Below are 17,699 nucleotides of genomic sequence, written 5' to 3'. Positions count from 1 at the left end.
CTAGCTAACAGCACTAAGTTAGCTTCATTGCGGGAGATTCCAATGATTCTGAATGCTTTGGTTTCAACAGCGTGAAGACGAGCTAGGTGTGAGGCAGGAGCACCAGCCCAGAGGGGAGAGCAGTATTCCATTGAGCTGCGGATGAAAGCCTTGTATGTGGTGAGGAGCTCAGGTGTGCCAAGGAAGGACTTCGCACGACGGAGGTTGCCCAGTCGGCGACTGGCTTTGGAGGCCAGATTTGAAATGTGGTTTTCCCAGAAAAGATCATGGCAGATAGTGAGACCCAAAAGCTTGAGTGACAGAACTTCTTGGAGGGGATTATTCAGAAAGTGGATGGGAGGGTTGTCCAGTCGGTCTTTTCGGAGAGACATCGTAAGAGTGTGAGATTTGTCAGGATTGAAAGACATGTTCCACTTGTTTGCCCAGTCTGTGATTTTGTCCAGGTCTGCAGAGAGTGAGGAGGCTGCAGACTGCCGATCTGAGGGATGAAGAATGGAGCGACAGAGAGTTTAATTTTCTTAAAGTGTAGCCGCTCGCGGGTTTTTGACAGTTGTGGACATATACATTCTAAATAAAAGGATTAGTGAATCATATTTTTTGAGCAAATACTCCTCCATGAGCCTCAACGTTTTAGAAAAAAAAAAGTTTGAAAACCAAGAACAAAATATTTTTTTTGAAAAAAGAAAGAAGAAAAGTATGGGATTCTTCCTTAATTCTTAATTTCTTAATTCTTAATTTCTTGTATGGGATTCTTCCAACTAATTGGATCAATGATTCACATTTTCTGAGCAAATACACATCCATGAGCATCGACTTGGATTGAAAAAGTATATGAAAGAAAAAAAATCTATAAATTTTTTTTTAAAACATCACACGAATACATCCGTTGGGCCTCTGAGGCCCAATGGCTTCGTTGATGTAGGATTTTTGACGCCTGCATCTAAAAGTTAAAATGGGCTGGACAACAACCTCTTGAGAATCTACGTTTCATATTTTCTATATTATAAAATAGGTGCGTCCGCCTGTTCATTCAGTTTGGTTCCATGTGAGGGGTGCTACTTATTTACGCTTGAATAAGTTTCAGAAACATTTTCTCGTCAATATAAAAAGTTTGCATCGTGAATTTTCTCCAACACTAAGTGGTTTCCGTAAATAATCAGCACTATTTTCTTAAAGTGTTGCCGCTCGCGGGTGCAGTGAGTTGTTCGCGTGGCGTATTAGTATTTACAGCCAGCCAATCATCAGCCAGTATTGGCACAATAAGCTCTATATTTATTCAGCAATGGCCTCCTCCATGAAAAGGGTGAATTTTGACGATGTCTATAGAAAAGGCGTCAAAAAATCGCCCCAACTGTGTGTCATGCACATATCATCTGTTAAGAAACAAGATATTCGTCCCTTTATGCAGATTCGGTGGGATAAGAACCGTGAATATCGACTATAAATCGATGAGGTGTGTGTGTGTGTGTGTGTCACTCTTTTTGTGTATATTAATTACGTATGTCTATTAATTACATACTATTGAAATGTACCTTTTAACCCTTTTGACTGCTGAGATCCCTTCGACCTTTGAAGACCCTTTAAGACCCCCCTCCCTCCCCCCATATCCTTAAGACCACTAAATACCCCGAGGACCCAAAAGTCCTTGAGGACTCAAAAGACCCCGAAGACCCAAAAAGTCCCCAAGGACCCAAAAAACCCAGAAGACCCAAAAGTCCCCGAGGACCCAAAAAACCCAGAAGACCCAAAAGTCCCTGAGAACCCAAAAGACCCTCACCCCGAGTACGGCAGCAGGCATGCTGCAAGGTGGTGAAGACCCACAAAAATTTGATCCAACAGATCATTGGGCCCACTAGTACATCAAAAAATGTGGCTGATAATGCTTGTTTGGATAAATTGCAATACCCCAGGCATGATCATTCCCGTAATTGTGCGGTCGACATTTTTGCTTCCTCTGAAAATCCTGTTGTGATAGCTCTCAGAAACTGCCATTTTCACTCTCCGACTTGTGTAGTCTTGACGAAATAAATGGGGGTATGGAAAAGGCCAAAAATGCCAAATGTCACTCCTCAAAGAAACACATGTTGATTCAAGATTTTGTTCATTTTGAATCAATACTGGCTATTTGCAATTGGTCACTGGCTTTAACGCCAATGCCCATTTTTATTTTGGACCCTCGGCATCAAAAAGGTTCATACGAGTATATCGAACAAACAGTTTCAATTGGAGCACCTCGTCGCCATTAGAGCACTTCAATTTCATCAGATGTGGCAGTACATGTGAACTGTTGCTCCCAGCTTGCCGGCTCGATGACAGAACACACCATTTGTATTTTTACCGCCCCCATCCACACTCTGTTTAGAATCCTGTGTGGCCACGGGCAATTTGCTCGTCCTTTCCAGTTGTGAAATTTTTGAGCAGTCATGGACCTTCCCACTATAAAATGCAGTCGATTCTTATATAAATATTTTGTATGTTTATTTATTTACATTTTTTCACCTGAGATAAAGTGGTAGCCGTTCCCAGAACGATATCCGGAAACAATGAGAAGTGGACATTTTAACGCATTTTAGCCATTTTGTTGAACTGTTTACCATCAAGAGGCTGTTGAATTAAACCTTCAAGGCTTTTAACTTCATGAAAGTTGAACTTTCCTGTTGTAATTCTGTTATTCTGGATGAATTAAGTTTTCTCTTTATGGTAATCTGAGGAGTTTAGTTGAAATTTGAGGTGGAGGCTGCATCGAGTCTCTCCACGTTTCAAGTTTCAACTAGAACGGCACTCGGTAGAGATGGTACCTCGGTGAGGCTGAACAGTTTATGTTTTGTATCCCACTGATAGGCCGGATCTGAATTCGGACCTGAACCAAAATCTAATCGGCTTGTTCTTGTCACCAATCCAACTCATCCACCAAGTTTATTCATAACTCGTCCATAACTTTTTAAAATATCATGTTATATATTGCTTTTCGCCCGATCTCTCAATGGTGAAGAATCACTTAATAATTAAATAATTATCGTATCCGAATCCATATTCAGATCTTCACCAAAATTGAATCGATTGGTCCTTGACATACACACAACCTGTCCACCAAGTTTCGTTCAAATCCGTACAAAACTTTTTGAGATATCGTGCCATGTATCGGTTTTAGCCCCATCTCTCAATGCCGAAGAATCACTTAAAAGATTCTACTAGCCGGATCCGGATCTGAACCTTCACCAAAATTGAAACAATTCTTCCTCGTCACACATCCAACATCTCCACCAGGTTTTGTCGGAATCCGTCTACAACTTTTTGAGATATCCTGCTATATATCGTTTTTGGCCCTATCTCCCAATGCTGAAGAATCACTTTTAAAAATTCTACTAGTCGGATCCGATTACGGATCTTCACCAAAATCTAATCATTTCGTCCTTGTCACATACAGTCACGTGAAAAAGTAAGTACACCCCATGTAAAGTTTTGACTTTTTCAACATATTTCAACATACAGCTATTTGATCTTCATTTCAACAATATTGATAGATAAAGGTGATATAATATAACAAATATCATGAAACATTTACATTTTGTAGTCCATTGTATAATTTAAATAAACATAAATGCAAATTTCGCATGTGGAAAAAGTAAGTACACCCCATGAAATGTTTTTTAAAATCTTTTTAACATATGTGGACATATCAATATTTGATCTTCATTTAAACAGTATCTATAGATAACGGTGATCTAATTGAACAAAAAACAATGACAAATTGACTTTGCAATAATTTATCAACAAAATTTAACAGAGATGCCATTTCCTTCTGTGGAAAAAGTAAGTACACCCTTCACTCTAATAGGTGGTATTGCCCCCTTTGGCAGAAACAACCTCAAGTAGGCGTTTCTTATAACTGTCTACCAGTCTCTGACATCGACTGGGAGAAATTTTTGCCCACTCCTCCATGCAGAATTCTTTCAGCTGTGCGATGTTTGAGGGTTTTCTTGCATGCACAGCTCGTTTCAAATCCCCCCAAAACATCTCGATGGGATTTAGATCCGGGCTTTGACTTGGCCATTCCAGAACCCTCCATTTCTTTCTTTTCAGCCATTCCTTGGTGGTTTTACTGGTATGTTTAGGGTCATTGTCATGTTGCAAGGTCCATCTTCGGTTGAGCTTCAACTTTCCGACAGATGGCCTCACATTCTCCTCAAGCACCCTCTGGTACAATGAATAATTCATAGTGGATTCTATGATGGTGAGCTGCCCAGGCCCAGATGCAGCAAAGCTGCCCCAAACCATAATATTTCCACCACCATGCTTTCCATTTGGTATCAGGTTCTTGTGGTCAAATGCTGTCTTTTGTTTTCGCCAAACATGTCTTCTGGTACTGTGGTTCAAAAATCTCTACCTTTGACTCATCTGTTCAGAACACATTGTTCCAGAAGTGCTGGTCTTTGCCTAGGTGTTCATTGGCAAACTTTAGTCTTGCCCTGATGTTCTTTCTGGACAGCAAAGGTTTCCTCCTGGCACACCACCCATGGAGATCAAATTTGTGCAGCCTCTTTCTAATGGTAGACTCGTGCACTTTGACATCAACAGTGGCAAGAGCTACCTGTAGGTCCCGTAATAACATTCTGGGGTTCTTAGAGACTTCTTTCAGCATCTTGCGGTCTGCTCTTGGGCTGAACTTGCTGGGGCGGCCTGGCCTGAACAAGTTGGCAGTTGTTTGGAATCTACTCCACTTGTAGATGGATCTTCCGCACAGTCGAATGATTGATTTCAAATTATTTGGAGATCTTTTTAAATCCCTTCCCAGACTCATAGGCATCTATAACCTTCTTTCTGAAGGCCTCAGAGAGCTCTTTTGATCTAGGCATGGTGACGCCGCACACTTCAACAACAAAGAGCAAACCAAACGAAATGTCTGAGGTTTAAATAATACAGGTTCCTCCAAGATCATCTCTAACGATGTTCTTTCCATTTGCACCTGAGCTGGTGCACCTGATTCTAATTTTAGGTATTTGAAGTAGTGATAAATGTAGGGGTGTACTTACTTTTTCCACATGCGAAATTTGCATTTATGTTTAGTTAAATTATACAATGGACTACAAAATGTAAATGTTTCATGATATTTGTTATATTATATCACCTTTATCTATCAATATTGTTGAAATGAAGATCAAATAGCTGTATGTTGAAATATGTTGAAAAAGTCAAAACTTTACATGGGGTGTACTTACTTTTTCACATGACTGTACATGAGTTACCTTTCTGACAAATTTCATCCGAATCCGTCCACAACTTTTTGAGATATCTTGTTCACAAACAGACAGGGGTGAAAACATAACCTCCATCCACCTTAGGTTGCAGAGGTAATTATGAGGTTTTGACATGGAGGAAAAAGAAGATAATAATTTTTATTTATTTATTTATTCTATTTGTGTTTGCTCCTTGGGTACAAGCAATAGTCTGGAGTGGGAAGCTCAACTTTGGAATTTTAACCCAGAAATAATTTTGTTAATAATCAAATGCATAAATTGTCACATGAGGTTTTGACATGGAGGAAAAAGAAGATAAATTTTTTTATTTATTTATTTATTCTATTTGTGTTTGCTTCTTGGGTACAAGCAATAGTCTGCAGTGGGAAGCTCAAGTTTGGAATTTTAACCCAGAAATAATTTTGTAAATAATCAAATGCATAATTTGTCACATGTAAGACCTGTGCACTTCCTTATGTAAAAACCATGTACTTCATGGCAAAACTTTCACTTATCAGGAACAAGGAGCACACCATGTGGAGGACCTCCTTGTCCATAGGTCCACCTCTACTTTCCAACAGGTAATGGTAATGGCTATTCTGATTCCGATGTACCATACTCTGGTACAGTGCGTTGGTGCTGCCAAAGCAGTTTATTGGTAAAACTTACACTGGGTGGTTTGTCATTGCCTTCCCAGCAGTAATCGAGGCAGGAATTTGGAATTTAGCCAGGGTGCCAGCAATGATCCTAATCTTCGTGAAGGACACCGTGGGTGGGATCTTTAACGTCCACCACCTAATGACGCCAGATGGGATGCCCAATTTAATGTCCATCTGAGGGACAGCACACATTGAATCGTCTTGCCTGGAAAACACTGGGATGACACTTTATAGCTGCGCCGAGATTTAAACCCAGGTGACAGCTTAGAGGAGTGTTTGCACCTCGAGGTGATCCGACCAGCGGTAATAGCGAAACTGCACAAATAAAGTTGCATGACAATAAATTGCTGCTGACACCTTTACCTCTTAGATGCAGGCGTCAAAAATCGTACATAAACGCAGCCATTGGGCCTCGGAGGCCCAACGGATGTATTTGTGTAATGTTTTTTTTATTTTTTATTTTTTTATAGATTTTATTCTTTCATATCCTTTTTCAATCCATGTTGATGCTCATGGATGTGTATTTGCTCAGAAAATGTGAATCATTGATCCTCTTATTTAGAATGTATATGCCCACAACTGTCAAAAACCCTACACCTATGCAGCCATTGAGCCTCAGAGGCCCCACGAATGTATTCGTGTAAAGTTTTTTAATTTTCATATTTTTGTCAATTAATTATTTGTAACCAAGTTATAGGAGCATATAATGAGGCTCATATCAAGAAAATAATGATATAACATAGTAGTACAACAACAATTATGCGGGGCCTCGAAGGCCCCCGGCCTGCATTCGTGTCGGATTTTAGGGTTATACAGTGCATTCAGAAAGTATTCAGACCGCTTCACTTTTTTCACATGTTGTTATGTTGCAGCCTTTTGCTGAAATCGTTAAAATTCATTTTTTCCCTCATCAATCCACACTCAATACCCCATAATGACAAAGAGAAAACAGGATTTTAGAAAGTTTTGCAAATTTATTAAAAAGAAAAAAGAGTGGGCAGACGGAAGCCTCTCCTCAGTGAAAGACACATGAAAGCCCGCTTGGAGTTTGCAGAAAAGCACCTAAAGGACTCTCAGACTGTGAGAAACAAGATTCTGTGGTCTGATGAAACCAATATTTAACTGTTTGGCTTCCGTCTGGCCACTCTGCCATAAAGCCCAGATCGGTGGAGTGTTGCAGTGATGGTTGTCCTTCTGGAAGTTTCTCCCCTCTCCACACAGGATCTCTGGAGCTTAGCCAGAGTGACCATCGGCTTCTTGGTCACCTCTATTACCAAGGCCCTTCTCCCCCGATTGCTCAGTTTGGCCGGGTGGCCAGCTCTATGAAGAGTCCTGGTTCTTCCAAACTTCTTCCATTTAAGAATTATGGAGGCCACTGTGCTCTTGGGAACCTTCAATCCATCAGAGATTTTTTTTTTGTAGGCTTCCCCAGATCTGTGCCTCAACACAATCCTGTCTCTGAGCTCTGCAGGCAGTTAGTTCCTTCGACCTCAAGGCTTGGTTTTTGCTCTGATATGTATTGTCTGCTGTGAGACCTTATATAGACAGGTGTGTGCCTTTCCAAATAACGTCCAATCAATAGAATTTACCACAGGTGGACTCCAATCAAGGTGTAGAAACATCTGTTATGGATTCGTCACTTCCGTTGTTGTGGTTTTCATCCACTTGACATATTTCTGATATTATGTACTATTATTGTCTTCAAAAGGTTTATTGTTCATGAACAGTTATCAAAAGTTAAAAAGGTTAACTTTAAATGATACAGGAAACCGAACGGGAAGACGACAGGGTGGTGAAGAGGAAGAGGTGTGGCGAGCAAAGTCGGACAAGACGCGTGACGTCAAGCTCCGTAGCGAGTGTTGTCTACCGAAGGTCGCGAGGGGATTTTGAGTTCATTGAAAGGACATCCTGCGAGAGGTATTATCGCTGGGATTGAGAAACCTGCGTAGTCAGGTTTAGGCTGAGATTCCGACGAATCCTTGCCTGGCCGCATCGACTCAAGCAAGAGCCATCGGCCATTTTGAACCTCGTGCTTTGTTCCCCGACCAAGGTTTTGATACGCGTCAGCTCTTCACAACATCCTATCGTCTGTCGGGGATGTGTGTGCGCGACCGCTTCATCTCCAATTACGTTGTGGTTCGCTGATTGAACTGTGAACGTGCACGTCTGGAGGGGGCCTTTGGGACTTCCCATCCCGCTGCCAGTTTACCTTTGGTTTGGACCACGTGACTGTCTACGCTTTGCCTACGCTTCATTACTCGCCTCATCGTCTCATCACTACTCGCAGGAGGGGATCACCTTGGAGTTATAGAGACATTGAGGAGGGTTATTTTTCACTCAGTGGGAACGCAGTGAGTTATCTGACTTTAGCTGATGGTACCATCATAAGATGTATGAAGTGTACTTTTGATTGCTATTGCATTGGTTGTACCGTTATTCTGGTGTGATTTTCAATACAATATTTGTTTGTTTATAATCATGGGTGTGGTTTCACTATTGATTTCTAACCCAGAGTAACGTATTTTTCTGCCGTGACTCCTCTCAGGGTTCGGAGGTATACCGAGACCAGGAGGTCGGGGAGGAACACGTAACACATCTCGAAGATGATCAAGAGAAATGGGAGGCACCTGAGCTAAATTTCAAGTGTCATCGCAAAGGGTATGAATACTTGTGTCAATGTGATATTACACTTTTTTCTTTTTAATAAATTTGCAAAACTTTCTAAAATCCTGTTTTCTCTTTGTCATTATGGGGTATCGAGTGTAGATTGATGAGGGAAAAATGAATTTAAACGATTTCAGCATGAGGCTGCAACATAACAAAATGTGAAAAAAGTGAAGGGGTCTGAATACTTTCTGAATGCACTCACTGTAAGTGAAGAATGAAGATTTTCCCACGAGCCTGAATGAATTTTTTTTAATGTCACTGAATTTTGTGTAACAACGTGAAAGTCGGTGAAAATAAGGCTCATTCCAAAAAAAAAATGTACAGCATAGTTTTTGCAACAAAAAAAACCTTGTGCGTCTCCGAGGCCCACACACTGCATCCAAGGGTTAAGGAAATGAGGTTCTATTATTTTGCAATTAGGGATAAATAAACATAGTCAGAATGGAACCTCATCTAATTGTTCCTATAGGACATTACACTATGCGTTAGTGTGTTGTCCCTGGTGGAGTCAGGAAGCTGTGCACATGTCCATATCTGAACCACAGGCATTGCATGCAGGTATGTCCCCTCCCTAAGTAAATTGTTGTAGCACTACCTGAGGATGTTCTCAGTGAAGGGGCAAATATGTTGGACATTGGTCAAACCATCCTGACAAACACCCTTATACAATAGAGGTAATGGCTGCTTGTGTTATTCCCAAATCCCATGGATGCGTAGGGAGCAATTGCTGAATTGCATTTGCAAGTTGATTGCGGTTCAGGAAGGATGTTCTCGTGAAAGTACAGACTGCTCTGGGATTGAAGACATGTTTGTTTTGATTTTTTTTCATATACAGAATCTGGGATCATTTGAGGACTGATGATTGCTCTGGGTTAATGACTGAATGAGGTTTGTATTGTGTTGTGCATCCTGTTTGATATAGTTTTGTCGATCTGTCAGCGTAATTATTTGTGTATGCAGGGTGGAGGAAACGACTTTAGTTTCACCACCTACGTCGAGCTCTTGTCTTGACTCTGCCACATGGCATGCACTCGCCAGATAAATGCTAAGTTCCTGAGAAGTTGGACAGGATCCTTTTGTCCCTGTGACAAACTTTAATTGGCTGTGCCTTTGTATTTTGATTGATCTTGACAAAATAACGTTCTTCACTGATTGGAATCGACACCCACACACTATTTGGGCAGCCAATGATTGCTGCTCTAACCAGCATCCTTTCCTCATTTCCTCCATCCTTTGAATGAATTGTACCTTACTACCATGGTCTGTTTAGTTTCACATACGTTGGATGGTACCTGGAGAACCTTTGGTGCTGTGGCTGTTGGCCTTGATTTCACAATTTCAGCCATCATGATATAATGTGACCATGAGCAAGCGTCGGTTGAATGTGAGGTGACGGTGCTTTCGGATTAACCTGTTTTTGGTTTAACTGAAAAGGAGGTTTTCGGATTAACCCCCCCCCCCCTTCCCGTGCCTCATCCCCAAGCCCCCTCCCTCCCACAGATCTCCCGATGTCCCTGTTCTCTACTGTTGTTGCCTGTATGACTGTTGTGCTTGTGTGCTTCTCTTTCTCTCCCCATCTTGGCTCCCACTCCCTTTATCTTATGTGTTATGGGTCAGTTTGTCTTTTTGTGATTAATGTTAGCTCTTACACGAGCCACGATCTTGTATACAACAACATCAACAACAACATGCATTTTAAGGCCATTTTCCCTGCTAGAGCGGGGGTTAGCCTTGCGGTCCCCATGACAATCTTCTCCATTTTGCCCTATTTTCTGCATCTCTCCTTGTTAACCCCCTTGCCCGCATTTCTTCTTCCACCATCTTTAGCGAAGTCTTTCTCGGTCTTCCCCGTCCTCTACTTCCTTCTGCATTCATTTCCATCACTCTTCTCAACCAGTCACTTTCATCCTTCCTCAACACATGACCAAACCATCTCAACCTGTTCCGCTTCACAGCATCCATCACAGGTTCTATTCCCATCATCTTTCGCAATTCATCATCAAAGATCTTGTATACAAAACAAACAAAAAAAAAAACCGACACTAATTATTTGTGATAACCAGGATGACCATTTATAGTTAGGCAACGAATCAAATCTGGACCAGAAAGCACAAAGAAGAGTATGTTACCTCTTGACTGTGATCCCAGTCCAAAATGAAAGATATGATGGAAATTTTCCCAAACATTATCATTGCAAAATGAGAAAACATGAAGTTCAATGATCCTTTTCTAAGTTAACAACATTCACTTTGCTCGCTTTGTCTGGCTCACGTGACCATGGTTTCAAGCTCCATCCTGAAGAATCCAAATGCAGTTTCATTGGTTAAGGAGTCCAAACCTGGATGGGTCGCCACTATGACACAGAATATTCGAATGGCTTATTACCCCAGTGAGCCGGTACTCATTTTGCCGACCTCAGAAGGATGACAGGCTGAGTCAAACCATCCTGTGTTATTTCAACGGCACGAAAGGGGCTCAAACGCAAGACCCTAAAATCTTAAGCCAGCACACTCCAACAGTTTTTTTTGTTGTTTTTTTTGGTATACAACATCGAGGCTCGTGGAAGAGCTAACATTAATCACAAAAAGACAAACTGACACATAAAACATATAATAAAGGGAGCGGGAGACAAGATGGGGAGAGAGAGAAGCACACAAGCACAACAGTCGTACAGGCAACAACAGTAGAAAACAGGGACATCGGGAGATCTGTGGGGGGGGGGGGGGGGAGGTAGAGGGCTTGGGGGGAGGTGGGAGAGGTATAAAATATATGGATACTGCAAGGACTTCCAGGAAAGAAGTCGGAATTTCAAAAAAGTGGTTCTGGGGTGAATTAATGGCGGTAGAAAGTATCAAGGTTTTGGATGGGGGAATATATGGGTTGGGGGTGAACAGCTGTTTTAAAGACCTGGAGGGAGGAGTAGGATTGAAGAGAGTGATGGAGTTTGTTCCAGAGGTGGGAGAAAAGAGGAATGAAGGAGTGTAGTCCGGCAGCTAAATAGGGATTTTTAGCTGAACCTTGCACTAAAGGTCCCACAATGGTTTTTTCTTGATTTTGCATCTTCAGACCATGTAGAATCAGAAACTCGAGGGTGCCAAGCTGGCACCCTTGAGCGTTTTGCAGAAATCGCAGGTTACCAAGGTAACCATTCCCATCGATTTGGGTGTAAATAATAACAACGAAATATGCATATATTAGCAACTATAGCTGCCCTGATATTGATTAATATGTCAATTTGTATGTTTTCTAACATGAGGAATCCGTTGGACACAGTACGTTGATGATTGAAGGTCAAGGTCATATTGCAATGTCAAGGTCACACCAAAAATATGATAATTCGAACACTGTTTTATTGTTAAAACTAAATATTTCACCACACTGAGTCGTGTTATAGTGTTCTAAAGTGTACATAAAGTGGACACATTATGTTGATGATTGAAGGTCAAGGTCATATTACAATGTCTTGGGACTTGAATATTGAAGAAGTTCTGAAGTACGAGTTAGCACCGATGCCTACTTCAATGTTCACTAACACTGGCGAAATGAGATTAGCAATAAATAAATCGAAACTCAGAAACCGGTTAAAAGTTGAAGTGACTGCAAGATCTGTACACAAAGCTACCAGTGTGATAGTCGATGGTTCCGCCATATTGTGGGTCGTTCACTGGCCAACGCAAGGTACAGTGCAACAATTTCTCGACAATTTTGTTGCATATGTGGCAAGTAAGATGAAGTATTCTGATGTATACCTAGTGTTAGATAGATATGTAGACTATAGTATCAAAGGTGTTACTCGTGCATCAAGAGGGAAGGAAGCAAGCAGAAAACATCATCTCTCACGTTCGATGCTTCTTCCACCACAGAAAGTTGTATTAACTGTGACTTATAACAAAGTACAGCTGATCCATCTGATCGTTGACACACTATGTCAGCAGAGAGAACAGTTAAGGACGACCCGCCACAAATTGGTGGTAACAGGAAGCGATCCGGTCCCTGTGGAAATAAACCGAGGACTAATGATCCACCGGGAAGACATGAGAAACACCCAAGAGGAGGCTGATTTGATCATCATCCACCAGATGTTATCCATTGTGGAAGAGGGTGCTATGAATGTTAATATCAATGTCATTTAGGATGATACTGACGTGTTCGTACTATTAGTCCACTTTTATCAGCAAATGCAGCTCACGTGCCCTGTAACGATGGAAGCCACATCAAAAGACAGGAAATGTATTGACATCCAAGCGACTGCCTTCCAGCACAAAGACATTGCAGGCCAACTATGATCAACTCATGCCTTATCAGGATGTGATAGTGTGGCTCAGTACTGGGGCATTGGAAAAGTTAAAATAGTGAAAGTGCTTCAAGCAGGCCATCAACTATCTGAAATGGGAAATATCACAGCTCAACTTGCAGATGTTGTCCAAGAGGCAACTACATTCATAGCTGCGTGTTATGGACATGCTGAAGCCACATCTATGACCGATGTGCGCTACAAAATGTGGAAAGTGAAAACAGCAAGGGCAAATATTGTCTCTGCTCCAAAGCTCATGTCTCTGCCCCCCTACCAATGAATCTTTTCAACTTAATGTAATGAGGGGCCACTTACAAGCCTGCCTCTGGAAACATGCCGCAGAAGCTAGTCCACCAGACATGGACCCTACCATGTATGGATGGACACGAGATACAGAGAACAAAACTTTGCAACCTGTGATGGTTCCACAGGACACAGCATCTGCACCGGATGACATACTCAAACTGATCAAGTGCACTTGCGAAAACTGCAAGTCATCAAGGTGTTCATGTTCATCTTCAATGTTGCCCTGCACAATATTCTGTCATTGTGAAGGTGGATTGGACTGTTGTAATGAATGTACTAAAATGGTAGTGCCGGACGTACCTGATGAGGAAGATGTAAATGCAGAATTATAAACAATTAACGTGATAAACTGATTAAACTAGGATGCTGAAAAACATCATACACAGCACAAATACCTTATTTGTGCTGCTTATTACGGCATCGCTTATCTCACATTTTGCTGAAATCCCAGGGGGGGGGGGGGGGGGTAATAAACAGTACCGACTGTACATATAATATACATGTATATAAAACCGTTGATGCTCATATTGTAATAACAATTAAGAGCTTTATCATATTTGAGCAAATTGTGTTGGGCTGACCGCTGAACTTTTCCGTGCTTTAGACTCATATTTAGCTTCGTAATAATATGTTGCCCTTATGGTCGGACTTATACACACTTATTTTCGTGTCAACATTATTAAGTTTTCGTTTAAATATCTAGTGTTTAAGTTGTATCTACAACTGGTGACACTTTATGTACACTTTAGAACACCATAACACTACTCAGTGTGGTGAAATATTTAGTTTTAACAATAAAACAATGTTCGAATTATCATATTTTTGGTGTGACCTTGACATTGTAATATGACCTTGACCTTCAATCATCAGAATAATGTGTCCAACGGATTCCTCGTGTTAGAAAACATACAAATTGACATATTCATCAATATCAGGGAAGCTATAGTTGCTAATATATGCAGATTTCGTGTTTATTATTTACACCCAAATCGATGGGTATGGTTACCTTGGCAACCTGCGATTTCTGCAAAACGCTCAAGGGTGCCAGCTTGGCACCCTCGAGTTTCTGATTCTACATGGTCTGAAGATGCAAAATCAAGAAAAAACCATTGTGGGACCTTTAGTGCAAGGTTACCTCAAAGTTCTGCTGGACTAGTGAAGGTGAGCAGAGAGTCTTGATTTTGGCAGTTTAACCATAAGAGGGTTGCAGGCAGATCGTGTGCGACCTGCAGGAATATTTGGGGGACAGAGCCCAGACAGGGCTGGGGGAGCTAGGCCTGTTAGGAAGTGCATTAGCACAGTGAGATGTTGACACTTATATGCACTTGGAACAAATTGTTTGTTATTCATGACTATGTAAGGTTTGTTTAAATGAGATATTTATTCTAAAAAGGGGACAATTTATAATGATTTAATTAGACTTTAAGTTGTGTGGAAAGATAGCCAGGGTATGAGAGATTTCTTGGGACTTCTGGAGAAAGGATTTTCTTGGGACTTCTGGAGAAAGGATTGTCAAGCAAAGTACGGGAAGTTAATAAAAGGTGGGATTTTTGTGAATACTCTCTCGGTGAGGATATATGAGGGGCAGTCAATAAGTAACCTTAAAATATTTTTCACAACTTGTTTATTGCATGTACGTGTGTAACAACTGTTATTTTTCAGCATAATCTCCATTTCGTTCAGTGCACTTTTTCCAGCGCTTTACTAACGCCTGGATTCCTCTAGAAAAAATATTTTGGCTGCTTGTGTAGCCATTCGTGCACCGCCTCTTCGTCCTCTTCATCGGATCGGAAAGTGGTTCCACCATCCACCTCTAAGTGGCCCAAAGATGTGGTGATCCGAAGAGGCGAGGTCTGGTGAGTAGGTTGGATGAGGACGACACTCAAAATGCAGGTTGTCGCAGCTGTTGCGCGGGAAGTATGGGGCCGAGCATTGTCATGCTGCAGCAAAACACCAGTAGCGAGTAGTCCACGACGTTTTGATCTGATTGCTGGTTTCAGATGATTTTTATGGAGGTTGCAGTACGATGCACTGGTGTCTGTGGTTCCTCTGGGCATGTAATGCTCTACAAGTGGGCCTCGGCTATCCCAGAAGAGCGTCAGCATCACTTTTCCAGCGTACGGCTGTGTGCGGAATTTTTTTGGGCTTCGGTGAAGTTGAATGGCGTCACTCTTTGCTTGCCCTCTTCGTTTCTCGCTGAAAGTAGTCGAACCAGCTTTCATCTACAGTCACTACGCACTGCAAGAAAACGCGCCTTCTGTTTCCTAACGTCGCAGAAGTTCTTCACATGCGTCCACTCACCGTTCTTTCAGTTCGGGTGTGACTTGTCTCGGCACCCACCTTGCAGACACTTTGCAGAACCCCAGTACGTTGTGAATGATATGGTGTGATGAACCATGGCGAATGTTCAATTCAGAGACCACTTCATCGAGCGTAATGTGACGGTTTTCCCTTAGCACGTGCTCAAGTCCTGCAACCATTTCTGGTGTGTCGGCTGTGTGAGGCTGGCGCGAGCGAGCATCATGTGCCACACTGGACACACCACTTTTAAACTTCCTGTCCCAGTCGTACACCTGCTGCAGCGATAAACATGCATCACCATATTGCATCTTCATTCTGCAATGGATTTAACTGGGATTCACACCCTCACTTCCCAAGAAACGGATGACAGAACGTTGCTCCTCCCTGGTGCATGCTTCTAAGTGAGCCGCCATCTTGGAACTGCTCTACTGACGTCATACGTTCAATGTTGCCAGATCTAAAACAGGCAAAACAACACTCGGACCCATAGATATAACACATGTCATCTACAACTACACACATTACATTCTCGAATTTATATCGCCATTTTAAGGTTGCTTATTGACTGGCCCTCGTAGAAATGGCAATGCAGAGTGAAGAATGGGAGAAGAAGAAGCAGTCAACAGTTGCTTTGCTGTGCACTGCACCATGTCAGTGTCGAATTTACCACACGTGCTTTGACTTTGATGTACACTGTGTTTGGCGTTCTCGCCTGCTGACCACTTTGGGTAAAGTGTGCGAAGTAGGAAAGGGCAGATTGTAATGAAGATACAATATCCTCCAAAAAATATTCTGCTATGAAAAAAAGAATCCACATTAACAAGTATAAAACATTATTTGATAATTGTTTCAAGTTGAATTTGTTGTCGTTTGAGAGCAGGTATTTTGCCTTACCACTGCCTACCTGCCTGGGAGAATGTGGTGGAGGAGAAGGGGAGGAGGACAAATGGGAGGAGGACGAGGATGACACAGGGAGTGAAAAATGCAGCATGCAAGCTCAAACACAGCAAGGAGGGCGTTTGGAATAACAGGAAAGGGAAACTAGTGATGAAATGGCAATGGAACAAAAAGCAGAAAGATTGGTGGAAGGAGAACAAAGAAAATGCAATAATGTGGAAAGGAAAAAAGGCTTTGAAGAGGGGTAATGAGGGTAAAAAAGATAATGAATAAGAATTGGTGGATGGGTGTTTGACCTGAAGTGAGTTACTGGTACATGTGCAGGTCTACGCTGGAGAAACTTGAGGGGCACAGGGCATGGAAAAGGCAGAGGGTCCAACACCAGAAAGCAGGCAGTAAAAGCCAATGCCCACCAACCTGTTGCAATGCAACTATTGGGGAGAAATCTTCATGGTGGTGGTTGTACCCCCCCCCCCTCCCATCTCCCAGTCCCCCACACCCCTGCATGAGGCCTCGGCCACAAAGCCTGTGTTACCCCCAGCCAAAGTTGTATTTGTATTTGTACACCGAGTAAAGTATATAAGCGTGTATAGCTGGAGTACCCGGCGTTGCTCAAGCGAAAAAGAAACATTAACATATTTGAAATGAGGGCAAATGTAATGGAAAAGCAATTACATCCAAATCAGGATCCATCACAAATGTCAAATCATCATTTTACCTTGTCGTTGAATAAATGCTGCTGAATGTACCATTGATCACGTTTCTGAGTTAAGCATGATGATGTTCAGGAAGAAGAAGAAGCCTTATCAGCAACTTTGACCGCTTCCGAAATGGTTTGATTAATTTGTGTTCAAATGTTTGGTAATTGTTTTGTATTTATTTATGCAAATGTGTACTTGTATATAATTGTCATTAATCAAAAAGGCTTAGGCACTATCGAGCTATTTATTTATTTTAATCCCCCAAAAACAAATTTTTGGGGTTTAAAAAATTTTGTTTTGCCTAAAACACTTCCAGGCACTCACTGATGAACCTCTGAAAGTTTGACGATCTGTTCAGCCATCTCTGAGAAAAATGGTGACAGACAAACGGCTCTTATATAGTAGATTGCAAAAAATGAAAAATAAATATTTTTAAAATGCCAAATTTTAAATCTCAAAGTTAGGATTTCAAAGAAATTTTAAACAAAATGTGTGAAAAGTTACAATTTTGAACAATTCTATGAAAATTGTGAATATAAAAAAGTGTGAAAATTAACATTTCAAAAATAAAAATTCAAAAATATGCCAAATCTAGAAAATGTGAATTTAAAAAATATATGAAATCTAAAATGTGGAT

The 17,699-nt window shown here is 41.5% G+C and overlaps 1 protein-coding gene across 2 annotated transcripts in view; it reads left to right on the top strand.

Annotated features, from left to right (window-relative positions):
* The window catches only part of LOC144892658 (uncharacterized), a 139,299-nt gene extending 122,185 nt beyond the window's left edge, over positions 1-17,114 (top strand). Inside the window, exons 5-7 of one of the 2 annotated variants that reach the window (XM_078780469.1) lie at positions 5,756-5,818; positions 8,442-8,554; positions 16,345-17,114. In XM_078780469.1, coding sequence (XP_078636595.1) covers positions 5,756-5,818; positions 8,442-8,554; positions 16,345-16,492 — 324 coding nt within the window. In that variant the 3' untranslated portion in view covers positions 16,493-17,114. The remainder of the gene's footprint in view (positions 1-5,755; positions 5,819-8,441; positions 8,555-16,344) is intronic. The other variant, XM_078780471.1, reaches the window with a different exon arrangement.
* The last annotated feature ends 585 nt before the right edge of the window (positions 17,115-17,699 follow it).

The sequence above is a fragment of the Myxine glutinosa genome, chromosome 6 (assembly GCF_964187855.1).
Source record: "Myxine glutinosa chromosome 6, kmMyxGlut1.1, whole genome shotgun sequence".
Lineage (NCBI taxonomy): Eukaryota > Metazoa > Chordata > Myxini > Myxiniformes > Myxinidae > Myxine > Myxine glutinosa.
The sequence above is the reverse complement of the archived record's forward strand: the minus strand, read 5'-3'. Positions and strand labels throughout refer to the sequence as shown.